The sequence below is a fragment of the Mixophyes fleayi genome, chromosome 3, assembly GCF_038048845.1.
Source record: "Mixophyes fleayi isolate aMixFle1 chromosome 3, aMixFle1.hap1, whole genome shotgun sequence".
NCBI lineage: Eukaryota > Metazoa > Chordata > Amphibia > Anura > Limnodynastidae > Mixophyes > Mixophyes fleayi.
In genome coordinates this window covers 254,859,884-254,887,435 of record NC_134404.1, presented here as the reverse complement: position 1 = coordinate 254,887,435, position 27,552 = coordinate 254,859,884, and the positions used below count along the sequence as shown (strand labels likewise).

The following is a 27,552-nucleotide window of genomic DNA, read 5'->3' as shown; positions in this document are numbered from 1 at the left end:
TAGAAGTGCAAGTCTTGCATTTTGTATTATAGACCCTATAAAATATTGTTTAACTTCAATAGTTTTTAAAAATAGTTGCTTGGTTTTTTATTGAAAATATCACAACATACCTACCTACTTAAATAAAGGAATTCCCCAAACAGCCTGATAGTAAGAAGCTAAATAGTAAATTTAATAACAAAGCAGTAAATAGGATATTATTTTTTTAGACAGTAACACATGTATAGATTCATCAAATATAACCAAGTGATCACTCATATTAAAATGTTCAAATAAAGTGAACATTAGGGTTATACTATATGTAGATGAGAGATGGGTCCAAATAGAACAAGGATAGTCCAGCTCTACTTAGAAATGGATGTGTGACAATCAAGAATGATACAAAACACAGTAGTTACCCATTAACAAAATCATGTATCACAATGTATGTGATAAATTCATCCTACATGTAATGAGATGTGCCCTGATACAAGTCCAAAAAACACAGGCATGGGTGGATGGTATATAGGATATACGTAAAAGTGACTCACCCTCCCCTTGCCAATATGTTTCCCAGATCTCCCAGTCCTCAGAGCGTCCTTCCAATGATATCGGCAAGCTGTTTCCTGCCTCCCAGATGTGTCTCAGGCTCCCAGCAATACAGGGTCCTCTGATGCACATGCGATAGTATTGGAGTTTTCATTGTTTACATCGCCAGCGGCTCTCTCGTACATGTAGATGGATGGTGGAGAAGGGATGTAGATACAGAATATTTACAATGAATATTAACCAACACGTTTTGCCAGTAGAATTGCTTCCTCAGGGATAATGGAGCTATGGCAGAAAGTTCCTAAATATCTACTAGTCTGATTTCTGCTAGTCTGTGATTGGCTGTACAAATGTTGAATAGCTGTGTGTACTAAGTGCAGACTAGTGTATGCAGCTGGACGTCTAATAAGTCTATATCCTGATTGAAAAAAGCTCCACTATCCGTGAGGAAGCCATTCTACTGGCGTTAACACGTTGGTTAATATTCATTGTTACTATTCTGCATCTACATCCATCTACATGTACGAGAGAGCCCCAGGCGATGTAAAAACTGAAAACTCCAAAAACTATTGTATGCGCTTCAGAGGACCCTGTATTGCTGGGAGCCCGAGACATCTGGGAAGCAGAAAACAGCTTGCGGATATCGGAATGACGTACTGAGGACAGGGAGAACCGGACAACATACCTGCAAGGAGGACGAGTCACTTATATCTAGGTCCTATATACCATCCTCCCATGCCTGTGTTTTTTGGACTTGTGTAAAGGCACTTCTCATTACATGTAGGGTGAATTTATCACATACATTGTGATATAGGACTTTCTGGGTAACTACTGTGTTTTGTATAATTCTTGATTGTCATACATCTATTTCTAAGAGGAGCTGGATTATCATTGTTCTATTTGGACCTCTCTCTCATCTACTTATAGTATAACCCTATGGAGCATATATATGAACTTTTTAATATGAGTGATCACCTACAGTCATATTTTTGATGCATCTATACATGTTACTGTCTAAAGAAAGTGTTATGATATTTACTCCTTTGTTTATTAAAATGTATTATTTAGCTTCTTACTATCAGGAGCTTTGGGAAATTCCTTTATTTTAGTTACGTAGGAGAGTGGAACCTCCCTCCCACTTCACTATTCCCATTTCTGGGCAGCCATACTGATTATTTCTCCCAAGGAACGCAGATTCTTATTGTTCTATATTATACCTACCTACTTAACTAATGTGGCAGAGGGTCTCAGTTTCACATATCTATAAGCTATACGGTATGACAAAACTTATCATTTTTCTTTTTATTGTATTATCCTTTAGTATAATACCTTATTTGATTGCAGTGATGATCCACTAAGCACATCGCCCTCCAGCGCAAACGTGGTTTCTTGAACTCTGAAGTTAAGCACCAAAATTGAAAGTCATTAATGAAGAAAAAATAAAAAACAAAATAAAAAAAGACAAAAAAAACACCATAATGCAACACATTTCAGTTGTTTACAGGACTTACCATCAGATATTGAAATGTTTTATTTAATTTATACACAATGTAAGCCACAAAACACCACATGGTAAACACGGTAAACATACATGAACTAAACACAAAAAAAAAATCAAAACATTGAAGTGGTCAGTCTCTCAAATGCATAGGGCAATTTATAAATGATAGTTTATTTTGATTTTTGTTACCAAAAGAGCACTAAACTTCTTAAATTACAAACAGATTTAATAAAAACAATGTTTCACATAGAAGGCAATATGTTTCTTAAAAAGAAATTCCATTTGATACACATGTAATATTCAGATTAAATGAAAGCAACACACCATACATGTCGAAATAAATCAAATAATATCCCAATTTCATGAAGTTTAAAGTAAATATTCTGGTGGACATTACATTCCAAACTATGGTTAAAGAAGATAATACATCAAAGTTGATTGATGATTATCTGAGATGTTAGAAAGAGTAAGCAACAACTAAGTGAAAAGTATAGTTGTTTCTGTTCTCTTTCAAATGAATTACTTTGTTACATAGGAAAATTATATGGTGATGACTGAAGCCTCATTCACACTTGCACTTGAAAGACGCATTAAAATACGACGAACACCTATATTTTACTTAACTTTCTTACTTTTACTCGTTATACATAATGCATTACGAGGGATGGAAGGAGGTAGCCCACTGTACATGACAACCATAAAGATGTATTCTAGACCACCAGGCTTTATGTACCTCTGGCTTAGACTAGAATAAGAAGTGGTACCAATAACTTGAGAAGTGAGGGCAATAGGTCATGGTGGGGGGAGAAGGGGGCAATATAAAAAGCATTAGCTAAGTTAGGGAGAACTTTATACTATATTGTAGGAAGTAGAGAACTGTCTTCATGTCTTCCTCATCTTATCTACTTACACAGCACAGGTAGCAGAGACACAAGTAACAATTGGCTGTCCTTGTGCAATAAATGTACCTTGTATAACAGAAGCATAGGGTTATTCAATCACCACAATGTTCCACCAAACATCACAGCTGCACATATTTTCTTTTACTATGGTATCTCAATATCGCGGATTTCTCCTCGCACCACTATGGTGGGCGAAAAGAAATCTGCAATGTTACATCACAGCATATTGAATTTGATTTGGGAAATCCTGTTCTGTGATATACACTGTGATGGGACCGGGGAACTTCAGTTCTAAAAACCAGGTATCCTCACAAACACATTTTAGAATCATCAGTCCATTAAATGCTACCAACTTACCCTGACTTGTTCCTCTGTCCTCTAACCATCTGGCCAGCATCTGAAGGTCTTTTACCCATGGATTGGTCATGATTAGGATCCACAAATTTAAATACATGAGATGATCCAAACTGTACTTTCACACCACTGTGTAACATTGTGGTTTCAGAGATGCGTTGGCCATCAATGTATGTATCCGCATCAACACTTCTTGGGGTAACAGTGACTGCTCCATCCACATTTGTAAGGTCACAGTGATGGGGCTGTAGGCCTGGTCCAAATAGCTATATCAAATACAAATGTCAATTGAAGAAGCAATTCAAAAATAAAAATGCACAACTAAAGGGTATACAATACAGAAAACTTTCAGGTGTAAAACTAGTACTGTCCAAGTACTAGTTCAAGTTTTCATTAAATATTTTTTACCTTTCAATAGAAACTATATTAGCTATATCTAAAAGCTAGTGATTCAAATTATCAAAATATATTCATATACATAGTAAAATATAAACTGTATAGCAGTAGCCAAATGCTGCAAACTGACATTTAAGTTGTCCCAGTATTTTAACTAAAATTACTAAATTGTCTGCACTTTGTGCATTAAATCACCCATTTAATCTGATTTAGACTCAACAACATCTCACCTGTATTGAATTGTCATCCAGTTTTTCAGTTCCGACCTCTGTGACACTCACTTGAAGACGATAAAGCTTTGGCTTATCCCTGGAGTCTGACCCATCTCATTTTCAGAAACATAGGAAGGTTATAAGCAATGTATTGCAATGTAACAGAACTCAGTATACTATAAATTAGGTATTAAACACATGATCGGTGCCATTGTGATGACTCTCTAACCCAGGAAAACTGGTCATATGGACGACCCTCTACTCTTCAAAAAGGTTAAAAAATACCCTTAATCTCAGTAATACATTTAATTAATAAAGACAACACCAATCTGTAGTAACATGACAGCAGGCATTTTGTTTTTGATTACGGCTCTTTAAAGAGTCTTTCTCAAGGCACTTGAGAAAGATTCTAATGAGCCGAATCGCATTGGTGAATTGATGGGGAAGACCAACTATTTACATTCTCTATAAATACTACAGAATATTCCTGAAGCTCCATATCTATCAGCACTTATTCCGGACGGGGCTGTCTGCATTGTGGATGCTTTATACCATTTTATATCTGGTACGAATATATGTATGGAGTTGCTAAGGAAGGGATGTATGTTTTTTACATTTGTGCAAGTTTCTATATGTGAGTGGAATAAATATCCATTATTTTTTTAATCATATCTTCAGTATTACACTATGTGTTTGTTTGCTTTTTCTCTTTTATGTTTTGGGTTATTTACCCTTTGCACTCCTGTGGCGAGAATCCACACAGAAAAGATCAGCGTGAGTGAACTACATATCTACAAGACAGCCAAGAAGTTTGCACTATTCTTGGAAGAATCATCTATAATATTTCTGTCTTAATGACCGGGATTGGTGATAAAAAGCTATATTTTTAACATTGTGGACTATTTGTCCTAATTTTTCCTAACGTCTTGGATTGGATATAAAGAAAGACACTTTATAGACATTGTCTTATGCAATTTTGATAAACCTTGTTATGTGCATTGATTTCAGTAGGCACCTATTATCCTTTAATCTATTTTTGGGTTCATATACCTGTTTTTCGGTGCATGAACGAAAGTATGGGGTGAATTTTATAGCCCAAACTTCAAGAGTGGCGCGGTTGCTCGCTTTAATATGCTTCATAACTGTTCACTGTACAAGCAGATCTGACACTGCAGCACAACAGATTTTCTCACTGTCTGTTCCCATGAAACACAGCATTTTATGCGTTAGAACAATTACAGCAATATACAAACTAACTAATGTTGTTAGATAAGATAAAAAAATTAGCTATTATAGTATGAAACTTCTTGGATTTCAAATCTGGCATCTAGACAACAGTTTGAATTGAACAGGGAAATTGTTTGATTTGTGTTTCTGCTATGAATTAGTTAGTCTGAGCATTGCAACATAGGCGTTAATTAAGAATGATTAGTATTGGTACAATGGCTAAACTTGTTTGAGTCTTTACATTTGTTTTTATAATGGTTATATACTACATGATTTCATGGCTTGACAAATTAGCAAAACAGTCACCTTTTCTATTATTAATTATCCTATAAGAAAAAATAAAATAAAATCTTATAAAACAGATGTTCTCATTCCATTGAGAAGCTGTACACATTAATTGAACCGCATATTTAAATATATACCCAAAAATGAAAGTAGCTGTGTAACAAAACAAAAATGTTTCTACACAGATATAGAATACTTGAACTGTCACTCCAAGTTCATTACAAAACACAGAATTACCTTCATAGGAATGATAGTTGTAGTAGGTAAAGTGGTTCCTTCTGCCTGAGGACAGAACACATGCACAGACAGGACCCAGGAAAAGACATCAGCAGCAGAACAGAGACCATGCAGAGCATGCCGAGAAAAGCAACAAGAGAAGACAGGAAAGGGTGAACCTGCAGCTGGCCAACAACCAAATACAGTTTATTATTTTAACAGGTAAAGTGAACTATGCTTCAAAATGTTTTAATCATTAAATGGGAATTTTTTTTTTTTAGCTACATAATGTATTGTTCTTCCTTATTAAAACCAAGGTCTGCATAAATTTAAGTATTTTAGTGTATAGTTTTATTCTTTTGTTTCCAGGAGACACTGTTACTATTGCTGTTTATTTAGAGCTTTCAGCCTGTAACTAACCATTAGCAAAAATAAAAGCGAGAATTTATATATCTATCTAGATCGATCAATTGAAATCTATTTCTGCTCTATGTTTTTACATTTTATATATATATATATATATATATATATATATATATATATATATATATATATATATATATATATTTATTTGAACAGAACGGTTTAGATGATATTTCGAGGATCATTCCCATTTAATGCAGTACTGTGTGCGGCGCTGCGGATACCTTGTGGCGCCTAATATTATTATTATTATTATTAATAGTAATAATAATGCTTAGCTGGAAGCAAAGAAAATAATTTATGAGATCAAAGTGAGTAAAGTATTAGGCAGAAAATAAGTGAGCAAGCAATGTGGTTAGTGAGGTTTATTAAGTAAGCTTATAGAAGAACCAAGAACCCTATTTATTAGTTGGAATACAAACAAATGCAATTTTGTATCACTGGCAAAATCATCTATTGGACACAGTGCACTGAAAAGTTAGACTAAAAACACAGAAAAACAACCCCCCCCCCCCCATCAAAAAATAAACGTCAAAAAACAAAACAAAAACACCCTTTCTAGTTAGATGTCCACAAAAGATTGAAAACTGTATTACGATAGCAATTACAAATATTTGCTCACAAATTCCCAAAAAAAAGGTTCATTTAAAAAAATAAAATAAGCCTTCTATGCTTACTTATACTAGGTAAACATCACCATGTTATTTTTTTTATGCCCACCTGACAATGTAATGTAGTTTAAATGCAGGATTTACATCCTTTTAAAAATAGGATTTTAACTTGCCATTCTGAAGTTTAAAAATAACCCACAAGAAACCCAGTAAATATAGCTCTTAAACATGAATGTCCATCCACTCATGTATTTATAAAACCCAAATTTAGGCACAATCCCCATTTTTGATGCACATGTGATTGGGTCCTTAGATGCTTCATTATTTGGTACCTGATTTAACACCTGCACAAATTATATTAATCAGGACAAAGAGCACTACAGCCCATTGATAGGTTAGTGCATGTATATTACAACAGCAGTAAAAACTCCTAATAGCAATGAAGGATGTAGCCTCTCAAATTTGAAAACAGAACTATTTTTTTTCCAGGATTTGAATCCTAACACTGCAGCAATTGACACTGCTGTCAAATGTTTAAAAAGCTCAACTCTATAGTGGAGACATTCATGGCCAGTGGGGATTTCCATGTTTCCCCTATCTGGGAAAAACATCAATGCTTTCTTCAGTAGAAAATAGGATAGTTAGATGAGTTGTGTCAAATTTTGTTCTTTTAAATTAGAGGTGATATAGAAAATGTGTTCACTCAGCCATGTTATCCAGATTATGTCTTCACCCATGGTGAACATAGAGCCTTAGATGTTGGCAGAGTATAGAAAATTTACAGGATTGTTAAACCATAATTTTTGATCCATTATTTTGCAGGATTATCTGAATTTTGAGGCTTTATACCTGAACAGATTCAGCTAGCCCAATGGTTAATAAGTACTATATGCTCATTATTTACATTTTCAAGACTGATTTATTTATGTTAATGCACTTTTTCATGGTTCTCTTTTTGAACTATTCTACAATTCATGTTGGATATTATAGATTTTTGCTACGTTATACTATATCTGATAGTGATGACTGATGCATTTGTTTTTCGGATATAGATAGGTGATATTCAGTACAATGAGCAACTCTAAATGCGTATACACTCCTCTAAATAGGTTTAAGAAATTAGAAAGCCAACAAATATGTTTACACCGATTGGAAATTATTCTATGTGCAATTGTTGCATAGTAGATATTTTCAAGCTGTAATTTATATAAAATGATTAATTATATGACCGTTTATTTGCCCAAAATTATCCCATCATTGTATTAGAGTGGACAGTGTAAACTTATTTCTATTAAATGTAAGTCACAGACAGAGTAACAATCTAATAATATTTCAGTCCCAAGATTTAACTTCACTCGCTGCATCAATCCCTTTGCAAATCAAGCCATGGTCCTAGCAAATGTCTAACCTGCAGACACTGGTGAAACTGCCCTTTCGATAAGCCAAGCAAACCAGGTCAGAGGATTGTGAGAAAATGTATGTCCTAGAGAGATTGTTTAGGAGTAGGACCCTTGCCCATACCCACAGAGAATAAGTGGCATGAAAGGCATGTGATACGGACCATTCCAAGGTACCAGAAGCTTCTACCATGAATCCAGATAATTTTTTATACAATTGATTAGAGGAGGGTAATTGGTCTGATAGAGTTTTTCAAGTTTTTTGGCGAGTGCCCCAAATCCCCAGATAATTTGATTAGCGTGCCAGTCAAAAAGAAAATTAAGCTCTAGTAGTTTTTTTCTTGGCGAGAATAAAAATTAAAAAAAAAAATCTAGAATTTATTTTGGTGGCATTAATTTTTAAATTAGATAAAGCCGAAAAGCGGTGCACCTCATTGAACAAATTTGGAAGCGAAATTAAAGTATTTGTTATATTAAGAAGGATGTCGTCTCTGTAGAAAGCAACCTTGTAGTTGCCAGATACCATCGTTACACTGGAAATATGTGGATTCAGCCAAATTTTGATGATCAGGGAATCAATGTAGAGGGCAAAGATATGGTGGAATACGGGGTATCCTTGCCAGTTCCGCAGCTCACCCAGAAAGGAGATTAGGAGCACCAGTTCACCAAGACGGAGGTAATGCGATTGTGGTATAGTGCTAAAACACACAAGAGAAACTGATCTCTAAATACATAGGAAATGAAAGCTCTCGTTATGAAGGGCCACCCAAAGTGGTCAAAAGCCTTTTCGTCATCTACAGAGAGATAGAGAGATGGTAACCTAGCCTAAATTACTTGATGGATTAAATCAGTGATCCATTTAGTATTGTCCATTGCCTGTCAGCCAGAGACAAAGGTAACCTAATCTGGGTAGACTAAGGATGGAAAGAACATGTTGACCATATTAGCAAGGACTTATTAAATGTAGATCTAAAGATCTTTTTTAAAGGGGATAGGGTGGTAACTGCTGCATGGAGAAGGATCATTGCCTTCCTTAGGAATAACCAATATTTTGGCCTTTGTGGCAGGGCCAAAAGTCCTGCCACATCAAAGTAGAATTGCGTTGAACAGGGAGTCAAACTTTGGGCTCAGGACACCAGCAAACTTCTTACATGTGGCTGGGAGGCCATCCAGACCTGGAGCGGACGCAACTTTCGTAAAGCAAAGGAGTATCCATAATTTTTTCCTCCAAGATCTCAGAATTAAGTCTCCGAGAAGAGTTTTGGGAGATCACCTGCACTCATGCAATCATTAAAATTGCCTGTTAAAGGGCAGAGGGGAGGAGAATGAGAGTCACTTAAGTTATACAAGTTAGATTTGTCAAAGAATTTCTACTCTAAGTGAAAAAGGATCTGGCCATTTGAGATTTTAATGTAAGAGCCTGCAATGTCTGTGGGCATGGGAGTAATCGGTGTAACCTCTATCAGAGCCATTTAATACTCGCCAACAATCCAAGAAAAAAAAAAATGTAAGACGGGCAGCAAACCTTTTTGGTAACCTAAAGTTACAGCCCAAAAGTAGGTGACCCTTGGCATTTTTCTCAAGGAGTCTAAAAGGATTCTGAAGGAAGGAGATCTGACTGGAGGCACCGACAATCAGAAACCGGTGATCCGGGTCTGTAACTGTGTATGAACAGAGCGAGTGGGATAGAGTGACGGACTGAGATGGCCATACCATCCCTATGCTTAGAAGTAGTAGAAGAAAAAAGTACTACTAGAAGAGAAGAGTAGAAGAGAAAAGAAGCTACTAACAATGGTTAGTATTCTTCAGCCCTGCTGCGTTTCACTGAGGAATGAAACAGTGAATGGCAGTATTATCGTGGATAAATTGATGGTGGATAGCTGGCTATATGGGGACAGCACAGCCGTCACATGCAGTAAAACCAAGCCAGTCCGATGAACCAGCACTCTGCCACAGCCAAAATGCAATGCTCCAAGCATGCCATACAAATCTAGCAGGACAAGGACCAATTGTGGGAAACAGTCTCTTGAGCAAATGAACCGCAGAGTTTTGGGATACTACAGATGGACCGCAGGTCCCTGCTACGATCAGACAGCACACTCTGAGCACTGAGGGCTAACGGGATTGGTAAAAATCAGGGAGACTAGTTGGAGATTTCTCGCTTTCTAAATGGGACTGTGTACAAGACCCAGAGTCGCTGTGAGGTCAGGTAAGTACACGTGGCTGGAGCTAGGTCTCAGACGTTAGAAGCCACGAGGTCCAAGATAGAGTTGCTGGAATGTAGGTCGAGGCCTGGTTTCTCTTACAGATTGTTCCAATTAAGACGTATTGCTCCTATAGGCTCTCAGACATAGCTACTAGTTCAACTGATGGCAAGAAAGCCAGTTAAACATGTTATTTGAGATGGGTTTAATTCTCTGATCTCCGGAGCACGAATTGAATATGTCCACTTACAGCAGCTGCCAGGCCACACAATCCAAGGCTGTGGGATTTACTGGTATTAGTAGCTAAAGTAGTCTGGCTTTATAGGTTTCAATCCACAGTGCACAACATTAAGAGAGAGCATCACAAATATTTTTTTATTTTCAATCCCAATTGATAAGATTTGCAAATAAACTTTGTTTTCTTGTTTCCTTATGGTTGGAATACAGCTCTTATACATGCTATTTAAATATTTAAACCACTGCTTATTTGAAGCTACACTTATAACTGACAAAAATTTGCTGCTACTCATTGGTTACAACAGTCCTTGGCATGCAGTAAGCGGTTATTATTTTATTTTTATAATTAACCCTCAGTGCTGCAAACAAACCGAGAGTTTAAGGAGAACAGAAATTCGGAATAAGGCGCAATTGGAAAGGTAATGAGATAAACGGGTTTTCTGAGTATCACAAAGTGTGTTGCATATCAAAAAAAAATATATATATATAAAATAAAAGTAGCAAATTGTCCACAGTCACAGTAAAAATAAAAAAAATATAAATAAAAAAATATATAAAAAAAATGAGTAATGGAATAAATCAGATCCCAGTATACAATCTTGTTAGGTCATCTGAATGTAATTCCAAATGGTCCCTCGATATGTTCCCATCTGGTCCTCCCAGGGTCCACCATATAGTTCACATATATACGGAAGACAAGAAGGGACAAGGGTATCCTTATAGTGTAGTATTCAAATATATATAGTTGTGCAAATAATAATCAAATGCACTTACATTTGACAAAAGTGACAATCCACATAAAGGTATCTTTCATAAACGATAAGACTCCTGCTAACACTTTAACGTCACAATGCTATATCCATACAGTCTTCCAAGTTCAGTTTTTTCAATACCCAAACGGAAGGTAAAGGAAGAAAAAAAGTCCCCAAATGGTGTAGTATTTCAAAAAAATGCGTTTAATAAAAAGCAACAAAATTTACACTTACATTCTGTAAGAATAACGGTGCACATAAGGGTGTCTTTCAGCGCAGCTAAACTTCTGCTTGCACGCTGCACACGCTGTACCGTGATCGTATCTCTCTCGCAACTTCCGGGTTCTGTTGTCCCGGTAACCAATCTCAACTCTCATTGGACCCCTACGCGTTTCGTCACTCAGACTTCGTCAGGGATAATCCAATGAGGGTTGAGTGATGCCTTATATAGTGCCCCAGGTGGTGTTCCCTTCTGACTGCTTAACTATCGCAGCGCTGGTGGAAAATAGGAATCATACCATGTCTAATGAGCTGTTAGATAGCTAGTGTAGCATAGAGAATTGCATATAATATTGGCCCAAAAATGTCAAATGAGTGTCACGCTTATTAGGGATGATAGTATTAGAAGTGAGTGTGATATATAATAAAATAATAAAATGATTTGATTGAGAAATGCAAAAAATATTTTTAGCAGAGTATATGAAATGTTAAAATAACCTAATCCTAAATGGGATTATACAGCATGGGGTAACACCTGATTTAGAGAAAAGAGATTAATTTGAAATCCGAATTTAGTCCCATTGGTATTAAAGTGCTTAAATTAAAAATCCATTTTGCTTCTTCTTGATTGAGCAATTTATTAAAATCTCCTCCTCTCCAGGGTTTTTTGACCAGTTTAATCCCTATAAACTTTAATCCTGATGGATCTTGATGGTGTATATTTTTAAAATGATTGGATAAATGATGAGTTTCTAGTCCAATCTTAATATTTCTCACATGCTCGTTGATCCTTGTTTTTAATTTTCTAAAAGTTCTACCTACATACTGTAGGCCACACGGACAGGTGATTAGGTAAATTACTCCCGTGGAATTACATGAGATATGTTCTTGTATGCAAAATGATTTGGATGAAACTTGGGAAGTAAATTCCACTATTCCTTTGGTTCCCTCATGTTTTGTAGTGTTACATGGTTTGCAATTGAGACAATGGAAGAATCCATGTTTTTGTTTAGCATCTCTTAACCAATTAGAGGTGTTCTTCACCGTTTTCGGTAGATGGCTGAGTTTAAATGTCACATGTGCACGTCAAGGCAGCAGGGAAACTTCAAATAATGATTGATGATATGGTTAACTATAGTGAGAGACGTTCTTCATTAAATTGATTTAGCACAGCCAGATAAGAGCAAACATAATAAAGTATTGCCAGTTAAAGGGAGTATTGACTCTCAAGTAGTTGAAAACTGGGTAATTTGTGAAATTTAAAATGGGCTGAAATAAAATTGTTTGGCCTTGTTTGACTATGTATAAAGATTTTCCAAAGTTTTTATGGAGATAATTACATAAATAGTGTCTCGTGTAGTTAAATATCTATTTATTGAAGGCATTAGAGAAAAAAACTGTAACAGAATATATTACACCTCCCCAAACAAAAACACATTTGTATGCTCCAGCATATACATGCTATGTGATTCTCCTTTTAATTAAATATTCCGTGACCCTTTATCTGTATGCTGATAAAACAGATTCTTCCCAAGCATACATATGGTGGACTTTATCTTTATCCTAGAGACCTCTCCCCCTGTCACTGACTTAAATGTGCACACTCAAATTAGAAACCTCTTCAGTGGTTATGGTTATAACAGGCACTCTGATGGCTACATACAGTGTGCTGCTTTTGCTAAACAGCCAGATTGAGCGCATACAAAATGCCCAGACTAGACGGACAAATACATTAGACATTTTTCCATTTTTTATCATATTGGAACAGCTCACTCTCGCTCTCAATATAGTATTTACATAAGACACCAAAAACCATTACAAATTTGTGAAATGCAGGATTTAAACCATGTTTTCAGAGAGGAGACCAGTGTATTATTTACATATGATAAATGACTGGAGTAATCACAAACATTCTCCTGCCATGCTGCCTGGACAAGATATAAAGAGATAAGTGCTTGAGTTGAAAGTGGTCAGAGAAATTCTTAGTGCCCAACACAAAATGATATATTGCTGCCAAAAATCCGGCAACAGGCCGGATACAGCAGAGTGTGTTGCAAAAAAAATCACGGCAATGGCCGAAAATATAGTCGAAAGATGAACACTTTCCATTTGTGTGTAATCATTTTAAGACTGTATTAAGTAGCAAAGCAGCCAAATTTGGTCTGCTTGATCGGCTCCTGTGTAGTCAAACTGAACAATAAGGCTACCCACCAGTGTGGCCTTAAGTTTGAAGAAGGAAAAGCAACAGGCTGGTAATATATGCAAGAAGGTCAAGCAGTATCTGAACTGCTCCATGATACGTCTTCACTTAAACTGAAATATATGTCAGCTGTACGGGTTATTATGGAAGGAAAAAAAAACAATTAAAAAGTCATCCAAAGCACCATTTTCCATAAAATTTAAAAGAAAATAAATTAAAATATCCCTCCTAATATACACTGTATTTTTGATACTAGGTGGTACCATTTTCCTATATGAATAGTAAACTTAATCCTAAAACTCATTTTATATTTCCAGAAGGTGTAATATCACCTTGAACACTACATGGATTATATGGAAACAGACAACCATGTAATTCAGGACAGTGAAGACAGTATTTCTTTTGCTGTATCTACCATAAAGATGCAGAAACTTCCGGGACAGGGTAATATAATGCGGTGTAATATTTTTTTAGTTTTGAATTTGAGGTCCAGTCTAGTAAGGTACCTGCAGACTCTGGAGGTTTGGGGAGGGGAGCTAAATTTAGTGTAATGATGGGCTCCTACTGGGCCCAGGGTAAACAAGATAACTCTTATTCAGGGGGTAAGAGCTTACACCAAAGGGCTTTTAAGTTGTATATAGAACACATATACACACACACATTTCTGCACACAATTTTTTTTAAAAAAGAAAAAACATTCTGTTCCACTTAGAAAGTGATGAAGCATCTTACCTGGGCTTAATTCTACCAAGTAAGGTAGTTTATCAGGAGAAAGGGAGAAGCTATAGGAATCCAATCTTTCCTTGCTCTTTGAGGCTTTTCCCTCTGGTTTCCTATCCTTCTTTGATAGATAGTCTGGAGGTCTCCTTTTCAACTGAAATACAAGTTCTCCTAGAAACAAGTAAAAAATAAATACACATACACACAAATACTAGAATTAAGTTTGTCATTAGCCAATTAACCTACCAGTGTGTTTTTGGAGTGTGGAAGGAAACTGGACCACCCACACAAACAATGGGAGAACATACAATCTCCACAGATAAGGCATTGGTCGGGAATCGAACTCATGACACCAGCGCTGTGAGGAAGCACTGTGCCAACGTACTGCCGCACGCATTTTTGGTGCTACTCAACAGAAATCTCTCAAGGCCAACTACCCAACCTTGGTCGGTTACTCGTGGGAGCATCAATGATTATATATATATATTTATTTATAGAATCGGATTTAGAATTCTTAATAGACAGAACTAAAAAGTCAGTTGCGCTAAGAGTACAGGCATTTGAAGCAAAGTTTGCTCAGTATTGTCTTGCCTTCTTGGATATGTAATAAATAAAATGTTTAATTTTGCTGTAATACAGATATTGTCCGTTTCTCAGTAGGTGTTATTTAACCTATGCCAGCAATTAAATTAAATCACTAAGGGGTTTATTCAATTGACAGCTTTACTTGAGAAAAGTAACGTGGACCGCACACTATTACCAATAATACGGTCATTTTAACAAAGATTTCTGCTTGTGGTTCTCAAAGCTGCGAGCAAAAATCACAGCTGAAATTACCATAGTAACAGTAATAATGCGCATTGTTACCGTTGTAACAGTAAAAGTACCTGGGCTGCATTACTTTCATGAATTCCCCCCTAAAGGTTAGATTAGGGCTAGTAGGACAAGACTATCTTTTTGTCAAACCTTTTTTAGTATAAGAAGCTCAAAAAAAGAACCTGTGTGCTATTAGCCTAAGACCGTTGCAATTCTCTAAAATATTTATACCCTCTTTAAATATTTTACTTTTAAATTAACATCTGTTCGTGCAAAATCCTTCGTAGTGACTATTAAAGGTTCAAATTAGCAAGGAAGCATGTCACTATTTTATCAGGAGCATGCATTTCCATTGGTCAATTAGTGTCCTTCTATAGGAATGATACTACCTTTATCACTTGGCCAGTCCCGAAATATCTGTAAAGGACACTCTTCATCATCCAGTATGACTTCTTTCATGCCTTTATCGGAATGTTGAGAACCAATAGGTAGCATTATCTAGAGAGATATAGAATACTTTTTAAGAACGAAGCATAGCTAAATAGCAACAAAGCAAGCTAAAGGCTATGAACTTGTGCAGAAATAATATATAGTCTTATATATCAGTTTACAAATAATTTCCATATATTATCCACTTAACAGCCACATCAAACTCCAAGAGTCGCCTTGAACTGTTCAGTGGTGTTACAGCCAGTATATCTAGTGTGCATAGACATACATGAAAGTCATAAAATAGAAACTCCAACATAATGTTATCCTTACTATCAGTTCTAATAAGCAGTGGGATATTTTATATAAACATGAGTGAACATTACTAGTAGCCATTCAATCAAGTAAGCTGGATTTTATATTTAGTATTTTCAAGTAGTTCTAGCTTACACATTTGTAGAAAGATAAACTTATAAACTGTACATATAAAAAACAATATATCAGACATGTGTATATAGGCACAGAAATTATATATTGCGCCACTGCAAAAAATGTTCCACATTCTTTAATCCTTGCCTACAAATACTTAAAAACTACTTGCATCAGAAAAGGGAAATATGGTCTTCATTTGATGCATTAATTAATGCAATGAAACGGAGTACTATTTTATTCCTATAGACTTCAATCAATTATCTATGGTTCCATTATCTGATCAACTTCAATAAGGAAAGAAAATAAACTAACAAGTGATTATAAAAAACAAAAACAGAACAGCTGTGTATCAGGTGATCCTCCAATCTGGGTGTGTTTTGCCTCACTGACAGTTACACATTCCATTGTGGAATGCTTTCAAAATCAGTCATCTGACACTAGTTGTTGGAGCCTGTTCTTGTTTTGTTTATTTTAAGCTTCAATTGCTTCAAACTGACAAAACCGGGTTAGTGCAAGAATGCTTTTTACCTTTTGTAAAAATTGGTAGAAACAGTACACAGAACCACAAATACTATTCCCAAAACTGTGTTTGTGTATTTAACTTTATTGTAGCTGAACTACCAGACCTCTAATAGTATATGTAAAAATAGAGCAGGCATGTGAATTTACTGGCTGAAAACAAACAATAAAATGCATTGATTTTTGCACTTCTCCTTAGCATTTTGGACATAAAAAGGTTATAAAGCTGCAGGGTAAAAAATTCAGACTACCCAGTACACCATTCCGCAGGGCTCCAACGTTCAAAACTTGTGCAACGCTATGGAAGGAGGGTGTAAGCAGGAAGACCAATAACACTAAACCACCAGTTCACCTCCCTCAGCCATTTTAAAAAGGGAACCTTAAAATGCTATTATATTAGGTGGAAATGCAACTTTAAGCGATATGTAGAATTTAAAAAAGTTCTTAAAATAGGTTTTACATCTATATTTAAGTATGCAACCAGCCTTCTTTAAAGTATTTTAACGAAGACAGTTCTGCACATATTTTTCATGTATACATTTTATTTCCACCTTAACAAATCTGTCAATATAAATACCACAAGATTCGGGAAACACCAATTTTAAAATATTGTAATAAATAAAAAACAGAATCATGAGTCAATATACGATTTTAGAAACCAATGTAAATTACAACTAATATATTTCAAATACAATTAAGGGCACTTGTTGATTATATGGACACCTCTTAAAATGTGTCTGCCAGTTCCCTGCTTTCTCCCAGAAGTCTGCAGCCCTATTGCTCCCATGAGGGTGGCAGGCAAATGCTGGGCATGCCCAAAGGTCTGAGAGGACTTCTATCCCAGATGTCAACCATGCTTATCTGATTGCTAGGCCAGATGACTATTAATCTATTTCAGAACAAGTCTGCTTATGTAAAGTTGGCAGGCATCAGTGTGCATGGAGGGGGTTCTGTTATCTTGCACTTACAAAAAAGAAATTTCTTGGAACAATGTGTGGGCGCAGTCCATGTTTCAAGGAGGGCCTATATAATTAACAAGTACCTAACTAAGATAAAAACTCATGCTATAATGTACATTACGCATATCTATAATTTTAAGAAATTTTCACCCCTGAATTCTTGTTACACATCAGGCTTGGCATTGTCATTAATGTGCCCTAAAACCGGTTCAGAACAACTGCCTTAAAGAAATAGGTTACTTTATTTTAGTAGAACTGTACAGTGAATAAAAATTCACACATCAGTAGTACAGCTCAAATAAATTAAAATATAATTTAAACCAATTACTCTTTAGGGCTCATTCATATTATGCCTTTAGAATGCACTTCACAAACCGTATGGCTTAGACCTACAGTAGATGTGCAACTGACCACACCTGTTGGAGTACATTCAAAACGTATAATGAGGACAATACATTCTAGTGTAAATCACTTGTACTGCTTTGTCCCGTTTGCCTGACCTTGCAAATTGGATGATAAAGAGTGTTTTGCACCTATTTCGCTTAATGTAAATAAGACCTGAACAAGGTGTTGTACGCTCATGTGATGGTCTAAAAATATTTGCTGCCAGGAGACAAAGGGGCTATAAAGCTATACTTTAATTTTTATAAGACACAAATAAAATTTAAAAAAAATATATATATATATATATATACACATACATACATACATACATACATACACACACATACACACACACATACATATACACACACCGTATTTTTCGCACCATAAGACGCACTTTTTCCCCCAAAAAAAGTGGGGGAAAAAGTGTGTGCATCTTATGGAGCGAATATGCACCTTCACAAAGGCTCCGCCTCCAAGTTAGCCGAAACGCATTGGCTGATGGGGGATTGTGACGTCAGACGCACATTGCAGGGATTCCCTGTACCAATCTGTTCTCTTCTCGTATTGCGAGAGTGTTTGCCCGGGACACGACTTGCCGACAACTAACATTTGCTACGCTCGTTTGAAAGAACAAGGACGGTAAGGGTCCATCTTTTCACCTTCCCATTGCGATCTGGCTTTTGAATTTCTGGATGTTTTTTTATGTTGTTCAAACGTTTTATATGGAATAAATTGTGGAAATGATTTTACACGCTGGAAGTATGATCGGACAGAAAGTGATATTTATTTACATTGCCTTGATATCTTTGATGTCTAGTAAGTACATACCCTTGAGGGGTTAAGAGAAACTTCCATACCATGTGGTGTTTACATAATTTTATCAGAGAGCGGGCAGTAAAAGGGATATTATCCATCCTCCTATTAGACCTGCAGGTTGCACTGTGTTTGTGTTTTTTCTTTTATATATACTCATGGGAGAAGCGTGAGGGATTGAAAATCCTATAGAAGATTCATTTATTTTATACCCGATATTATCCTTTTTCATTTGTTACTGGACATTTTTTTGATTATTTTTATTATTTTTTATTTGGACTATATCCTTTTATATTAATCATCCTCTATTGTGTGGTCTATCTGTACATATCCATTTTTACTTACATTACTAGACAGCACTGTATGAGATTTGGTTCAGAATATTTTTTTTCCCTGTTTTCCTCCTCTAAAAACTAGGTGCATCTTACGGTCAGGTGCGTCTTATGGAGCGAAAAATACGGTAAGTGGAAAAAAGGGTCATTTAAATTGTTTGCAAAATAAATGTATTTTTTTTTAGTAATTACATATATTGTACATATTACTGACAGTATACGATATTAAATGTAAATACAGATTGTTATAATTAATTTTTTTAATTTTAATATAAATGGTGGATATTTTAAAATAATTTGCTTCTACTGAACATTTTACACATTAACAGGTAGTTCAAAAGCATAGTTCATGCAATCCATTATATTAAGAGCAATCATTTTGAAATCAATAGATGATTGTGCAAATCTGTCAATAATTGCTTCTGCATCCAATTCATCTAACAATTCCTTTTTAATGAATAGTAACATGTATGATTCAAAGTTCTCCTCAGACATTGAAATTCTTAGCCTAGTCTTTATGATCTTTAAGTTTTAAAATATCCTCACATTGGACTTGAGTAACTGATATATGTGCATGTATATATGCCTTGTCATGAAGTCTGTTGGATGCCGGAATATTTAGTACACGATGAGCGCTACAAATTATACACTTGTTGCAACTGGAATCCATATTCTCACTGTTGAAGTCGAATAATTGGATGAAATCGGCTAAATTGATTAATATGGTTTACCGTGCGATTGTGATTAGTATGCTACTTCATACTGGGGTTAATAACACAATCATACAGGTAAACAGCACATACATTCACACATTTGTAAACAGGACACATTTATTAAATTTCCAAACACACGTTTGTGACAGGATGACCGCCTATGCCACCCTGTATGTTGCTATGGGAAACGGCCACCGATCCCTTTCGTTATCCCAAATGCGCCCTCATGCCGCAGTAGGATGGGCTTAGCATGCTGCCACCACTGGACTCCTTACCGGCATCCAGGACCGGGTTTCTTCTGGATAACTGACGCTGCAAGTGTACCCAGTTACTGGTGTACCTGGACTGGTACTCCTGACCTCTTACTATAGATCAGGGGTGCTGTGAATGGATCCCCCCTGGCCTATCACACTGACCAGGGCTGCGGGGTAGCAGGCAGAGTGGTGGTACTGGAAAAGTTGGGTCTAACTTCAGAAACAGCTGGAGAACGGATTAGATTTAGGGTCTGATCTGTAGTCACAGGAATACAGCAATGTTGAAGATGTTTCCAAGCAGGTCTTTGAAGAAAGATGTTTAATTGCTCTCACACTGGTTAAAAAGGTATCAGTGCTAAGGTCAGATGAAATCAGAAGAACAAGTTTTCAATACAAGCCAGTGCCATTTATACAGTTTAGACATAGGCTAGTTTTAGAATCAGGATGTAACCTGTTTACCAAAACATAGATTTACATGCATGTAGATTTACATGCACTGCAAAGCTAACAATGTTTACACTTATCTGTGAAATTCTAGAAACGCTGTGATGACATGCATCACATGCTGTTTACAATGTTCAGAAAGGTTTGAACACTGACAAAAGGCCACACAGTAACAACCCCCTGCTGGGCCTTTGGCCAAAGCAGGTTTCTCCTGCTATCAGACTCCCTCCCCATAGGCCTAATTGGAGGTTTCCACTAGCAACCTTACAAACCCCAAACAATGACACTTCCATACAAAACACATCCCAATACACAAAAGACCTCCATCCACAAAGGCTCATTGTATTAGATATATACATCACAAATAAGGCATTTCCTTTAGAAAGGCTAAAACTGCAAAACGAATTTTCTACCTAGTCTCAGAAAAGAGGATTTATACTTACGATAAATCGGTTTCTCTGATTCCATCTGTGGGACACTGCTAACCATGGGGGTAGAGTAGGGTAGGGAGGAGTCTGGCACCCAAATAGTTAATCTTTTGCTGCCGACAGGCATATCCCCCGCCCCTTCCCCACAGAACTCAGTTTGATTAACAAAGCCCTAGGAAGATAGGCCAATCAACCAAACACACACAAAACAAAGAAAAGAGGGGGAGGGGGAACGCAGTGTCCCCCAGATGGAATCAAAGAAACCGATTTATCGTAAGTATAAATTCTCTTTTCTCTTTCATCCATCTGGGGGACACTGCTAACCATGGGGACGTAGAACACTACGGTCAAATGAGGCATCCTCAGACGCAAAAACATTAAATTGGTAGAATTTTGTGAAAGTATGGACCGAGGACCAGGTAGCTGCCCTGCATAGCTGGTCCGCTGAGGCCCCGTTTCGCGCTGCCCAAGACGCCCCAACCGAACGGGTAGAATGGGCAACAATATGCTCCGGCACAGGACGCTTAGTACAGACATAAGCCTCCCTAATTGTTAGGGTAAGCCACCTAGCAATTGATTGCTTAGACGCAGGCCATCCTCGCCTAGCGAAATCAAATAACACAAATAGAGAATCTGTCTTACGTATGTTTGCAGTTCTCTTAACATATATCCCTAACGACATCTTGTTCCAGTAACCTGAGGATCCTCTCTGAATACCGGAACTACTATTCCTGATTAATATGGAAACCTGACACCACCTTAGGGAGGAAGGAAGGAATAGTCCTTAAACTGCCCTATCCTCATGAAAAGACCAAATAAGTTTCTTTATGGTAGAATTTCGTGCCGACTTAGATAGTCTGCTTGTACATTCTGTTTCCCTGGGATAAACACCGCTGACAGCGCAAACACGTTTCTTTCTGCCCAGACAAAAATCTGAAACGTGACCCTCATCGCTCTTGCACTCCTGGTGCCCCCTTGTCTGTTTATGTATGACACTGCCGTGGCATTGTCGGACTGGATGCAAACCGACCTTCCCTGTAACACACCCTGAGCCCTCTGAGGTGCTTTCAGGATGGCCATAAGTTCCAGCACATTTATGGGAAGAACAGACTGTCTCTCTGACCACAGACCCTGCATCCTTAGGTGAAGGACCACTGCCCCCCAACCACTCAGACTCGCGTCTGTGGATACTAAGATCCAGGCCCACGGGGCAAATGATCTGTCCTTTATTAGGTTGTCCTTTAACAACCACCAGCTGAGGGATTTTCTCGTCTCTAGAGATAACCTCATCCACTGGCGATCCAAACAGAGGAAGGACCCCGACCACTTCCTCAGAATGTCCCATTGAAGACATCTGGAGTGGATCCTTCCGTGTGGCAGCGTCTCAAAAGATGCCACAAACTTTCCTAGCAGCTTCATACACCTTAGTACTGACAGCCTCCTGTGTGACAGAACCCTGTCTGTCCACTCCATCAAGGACCTTATCTTGTCCTCTGAAAGAAAAACTCTGCTGTCTGCAGTGTCCATTATTAGTCCCAAAATTGTCATTCTCTGACAAGGGATCATTTGTGACTTTGTTACATTCAGGAGCCAACCGTGCTGTTCCAGCACCCTCACCATAAGGCGAAGATGTTGTTCCAACAACTGAACCGTTGACGTCTTGATTAGAAGATCGCCCAAATAAGGTACAATCCGCACCCCTTTGGAGTGAAGGAGTGCTGCCATAATCGCCATAATCTTTGTGAATACTCTTGGGGCTGTGGCAAGCCCGAACGGCAGAGCTCTGAACTGATAGTGAGCTGAGCCTACCATGAATCTGAGAAGCGGCTGATGCCCCTCCCACATCGGCACATGAAGATAGGCATCCCTGATGTCTATTGATGCCATGAACTGGCCTGCCTCCAGGCCATCTATGACAGATCTTAGGGATTCCATTCTGAAAGAATCTACTCTCAGATGCAGATTTAGCTGCTTGAGGTTCAGCACTGGTCTAAATGAACCACCCGGTTTTTGTACCAAGAATAGGTTTGAGTAAAACCCCTCCCTTCTTTGGTACTCCGGAACCTGTAAAAGAAGCAAAAATCGACAGAAGAGAGCATTGCCTATCTTTTTTGAGGACAGCGGGGTAAACTGGTTACAAAAAACCTGTGTGAAGCAGGCTCCACCAACTCTATCATGTAACCCCTTCTCATGATCCCCTGAACCCACCTGTCCGCTGAGGACTCTGTCCACTGCTGGGCAAACCCCAGCAGCCGCACTCCCACACCCCCTCCGTTATCAGAGATGGGGGGTAGTCATGCTGTCGGTCTATCCGGCAGCTTGGCGGAAGAGGACCTTGCTGCCGTGGAGGAAAAGGATGACCTTCCTCTAAGTGACTGTCTCCTACCTCCAGCAACCCTTGACATGACTGTCTGGCCTCTGCCAGACGCGCCACCACGAAAAAGCTGTTTAAAAGAACTAAACCTTGGAACTCTGGGTCTAGGAGCATTCACAGGCAAGGACGTACTTCTACCCCCCGAGGCCTGTGATATCCAAGAGTCCAACTCTGGACCAAATAGCATCCCACTAGTATACAGAATGGATTCTAATGATCTTTTTGACTCCAAATCCGCATCCCAGGCTCTTAACCATAATGTTCTTCTTGCTGCTACTGCAGTAGCAGAAATAGAAGATGATATGGAGGCTGAATTCTGAGCCGCCTCATATATATATCCTGCTGCCTCCTTAAGGTGCATGGCCAGGGAGAGCAGTTCCGAATCCTGTAATGCGACCTCTCACTGCCCAGCCCAGGCTTCCATAGCCCTTGCTATTCAGGTCGAAGATAATGCCGGTCTGAAGGTTGTACCAGCAGCCGTAGAGACCGATTTCAAAAAAGTTTCCAACTTACGATCAGTCGAATCCTGTAGGGCTGCTGTTCCTGGTACGGGTAGCGTGGTCTGGCGAACCAGTGTCACCACAGGCGCATCTACTCTCGCCACCTGTTCCCATCTGGTCATGTCCACCTCTTGTAAAGGATATAATGAACCAAATTTTCTAGGCACAGTGAACCTCTTGTCTGGATGCTTCCAAGAGGCCTCTGCAATCTCTCTCAGCTCTGCTGAGGGAGGGAACCTGACCACCTGTTTAGAAGCCTTCTTAAAGAGAGACCGGTCCAAGGACCTCGTCTCCTCTATTTCAATAAACTCCAAGGTCTGACGTACTGCTTTTACCAGATCGTACATGCTCTGGTGCCTGGAGCTTCCTTCTGATTCTATTAATGAAAGATCAGAATCTAACAATTCACCTTTCTCCACTGAGGATCCCTCTGAATCAGACAGAGACAACAGCATATTAGCTGATCTATGTCTTTTATAACTACGAATATATGTCTAGGATTTTCCAGCAATTGGTTTAGTCGGTCAAGACCTCTAGCCACTGCCGACCATCCCGCCTCCCCACTGTGGGGTGACTCTTGCAGTGCCGGGGAAGGAAATTGTACAACCTCTGGAGGTAATGAACTACTCATTTCCCCTCCTAACTTCACTGGGGGTTGTATCTCAGAGGTAGATGGAAGTCGCATAGCCACCACTGGGATCTATGCTGGTTTAGATAACAGGTTCACAAGGGTATTAACCCCCTGTGAAAAGGTTGCCATCCACTCTGGAGGCTCAGTCCTCTGAACAGGGCTGTCTTTAGGCTGCAATATTACAGGTGTCACAGCACAACCAGCACAAAGCCCCTGATCCAAACGTTCAATGGTTAATTTAACATTACACTTTGAACAGATCATATGTTTGGCACGTGTTGCTTTACTTTTATCAGCCATTATTGGGAGAAAAAACAAAGCCACAAACAACCAGACAAGGGCAAACACAATAGTTATCAGAAATACTAACTAATTATGTCTTAACACATTACAGCATCTCTGATTCAACACAGGAGAGCCAAATTTTGTTGTTTTATACAGGCTCTACTTAATATATATGCCAATTATCCTTCTCTATCCATGCAATATAGAGAAAATAAATGATACTTAGCAGCTTCCACCTGCTCACTCAGCGGGGGAGGGGGGAGGTTTTCTAACTTCCCCCTCCCTGGCTCTCTCTGTTTCACCTGTGCAGACTGACAGTAATTTCCTCACACTTCCTGTGAGTGGAATCGCTGCTAGCCGCTTCTCTGTTCCCCTCTGCAAAGCGCTGAATAGCGCGACCATTAGCTCAAGTTAACCCTCCTCTTTCCTTGAGGAGGGGACTTGGTATATTCCATGGCCCCGAGGATGGCAAGAGCATCGGCGCTTACTGCCTGTGGCAGCGCCTCACTCTGCTAGCAGTGTGAGAGTGCATCTCACACTGCGAGAAGTCTCACTGTTTCCAACCTGTCAGCGGGTGCCGCGACTCCCCCGCTGTATTGTCCTTCTCTGCTCACGAGTGCGCTCTGTCTCACAGAGCCACTCGTGCACTATGTCAACAGCTAAAAACAAAAAGAGCCAATAAGTCAATACAAAGTTGACTCCGGCTGCATTTCATGATCCCAGGCTGGGATACCCAGCTAAGCTTCATTGCGCAGTTGCAATAGTAAAGATCGGAGCCTATATAACATATGTGGTCGGCCTCACATAACCTAAATCAGATTTATTATATTCTTTAACATAAAATGTTAATAATATAGCAATACAACGTAAATTTTAGTTGCATACAGTGATGACATTGAAAGTTATTATATTTTCAAGCAACTTAAAAAGGTCATTAACATTTTTAACACACTGTTTAAGGGCCCACTTGCAATCTGGCAAGCTGACACTCTGGCCAGTCCGCCACTGCACCCAACCCTCCTAGACTTGCAGAATGAATCTTATTGGTGAATGACACGGTGTGACACGAAAAATGTAGGTAAAGTAGTAGGAACTTCCTTCTGAAATTCCAAGTAAATTTGGGATATGTGGAATGAATCTTGTTATGCTATGATCTTCCAGATAATTATCCACAACCTGAAATGGACTATGAACACCCAGCACCTAGTTCTGAGTTTGCCTGTATCTTCATATTGTCTTCGCAATGTACATTATGTGATTCATTGTACCGATTCTAGCATTGCTTATTTGTTTTAATATGCCCATTTTCTGATTATAGCTCAGCTGAGTGCGATCATGACAAACTGAAAAAAATTATTGCATTGATGGCTTAAACCTCTATGATGTACAGATATGGAGCCAGTCTTGTTTATTTAATAGTTTCCAGCCTTTTCTTTATCTTGCTTTTTTGCTTGTGTTTTTGTTTAGTGTATTTCATATATGAAAATCAATAAAAAACATACTTTACTAGGTATCTGTTCCCATCTAACATTTCCAATGCACATTTTTAAATAAAAATAGCTAGAGAAGTTTCAGCTGAGTTGCCATTGCAAGTTCTTTAAAACAGGAATTATAAGGACACCTCGCTTATGGCAATATAAGGGTTCATAGAGTATTTGTGCAGACTCAATAGTTGCATGTTTTATTCAATGTATCCATGATAAAGTTTTGTTGATATAGCCATATGAATAGATAGAGTTCCAATAATATTCTCCTTACCTAGCATTTACAATTTCACCCATCATTAAAAAGTATTCAGCTCACATAAAGGCTGCTAGACAGCAACTGTATGGTAAATAGTTTATTGGAGGAATGTGTCATTACTATGGCACCAAAGTTACCTAATCTTATAGAACAGCAAGTACGGACACAGTAAGAAAACTAAAAACTTCATAGAAACTCATTATGATAAATAAGTTGTTAAAAAATTTAGAATCTGGCGGCTCACAAACATTTTCCCACAGCAAACAAAGAACCACCAAAAGTTTATTGTGCTCATTTTTATAGACTGGTGTCTTGATAAAAATTAAACTGGCCACACATGCCCCAAAAGTGATCACAATATCCACCTATGTGTGTGGACCAATTGGCACACGTATCCTGTCAATCAGCATATATGTGGCCAAGATAAGGTAATAGGAAATTTTTCAAACTGGGGTGAAAGCTAGATAACACTCAATTAAGAGGTCCTGTTTTACAAAGATCTCTGTGAAGGTCTTTACAGAAAAGAAGCACAGGCGACCAAAAAGAACATTTGCAAAGTGATTGGTAAATATACTTTAGGATTTTTTTTTATCTTTGATTACTTGCTTTAGGGTTAATTTTAGGATAACAAACTGTAGCTGTAAAATTCAAATTGCAATTTTCTTGTTCCATGTAGTCGATTTTGTGTCTCTTATATAGATACAAACACATAAGCTCACATAATCATCATAAGTCAGTAAGCTTCCATTAAAATGCTTCTAATCTTGCCCCTGCACTGCAACTATGGGATAATCACATGAGTGAAAAGGCTGAGGGTGTTACAACTGTAATCAAATAGCGAGTTGGACAGATGTCTATGAAATAGGTTTGAATTGAGTTGAAATTATAAATTGTAGCTTGGTTATCCACTATAATTTTGTCAAAATAGGTATTGTAGAGCTTTTGTTGGCTAGCAAAACTAAACTTCCAAAGTAACTAGGGTACTGAGAGCACTGTATTTAAAGAAACACACATTCAAAACACCCCACACAACCCTTTTGATCACATCCTCATTTCATCAAGCCATGCCCCTTTCACCATTTCACATGCCATTCAGAACTACAACTATG

General features: G+C 38.0%; 1 protein-coding gene across 25 annotated transcripts in view; it reads right to left on the bottom strand.

Annotated features, from left to right (window-relative positions):
• The window catches only part of AFDN (afadin, adherens junction formation factor), a 187,330-nt gene that overhangs the window by 116,917 nt on the left and 42,861 nt on the right, over nt 1–27,552 (bottom strand). For 18 of the 25 annotated variants that reach the window (XM_075203419.1, XM_075203430.1, XM_075203435.1 and 15 more), the window contains exons 7-12: nt 15,590–15,698; nt 14,397–14,555; nt 5,643–5,687; nt 3,912–4,006; nt 3,289–3,551; nt 1,858–1,924 (exon numbers count right to left, since the gene is read on the bottom strand). In XM_075203419.1, coding sequence (XP_075059520.1) covers nt 1,858–1,924; nt 3,289–3,551; nt 3,912–4,006; nt 5,643–5,687; nt 14,397–14,555; nt 15,590–15,698 — 738 coding nt within the window. The remainder of the gene's footprint in view (nt 1–1,857; nt 1,925–3,288; nt 3,552–3,911; nt 4,007–5,642; nt 5,688–14,396; nt 14,556–15,589; nt 15,699–27,552) is intronic. The other 7 variants (XM_075203424.1, XM_075203425.1, XM_075203427.1 and 4 more) reach the window with 1 other exon arrangement.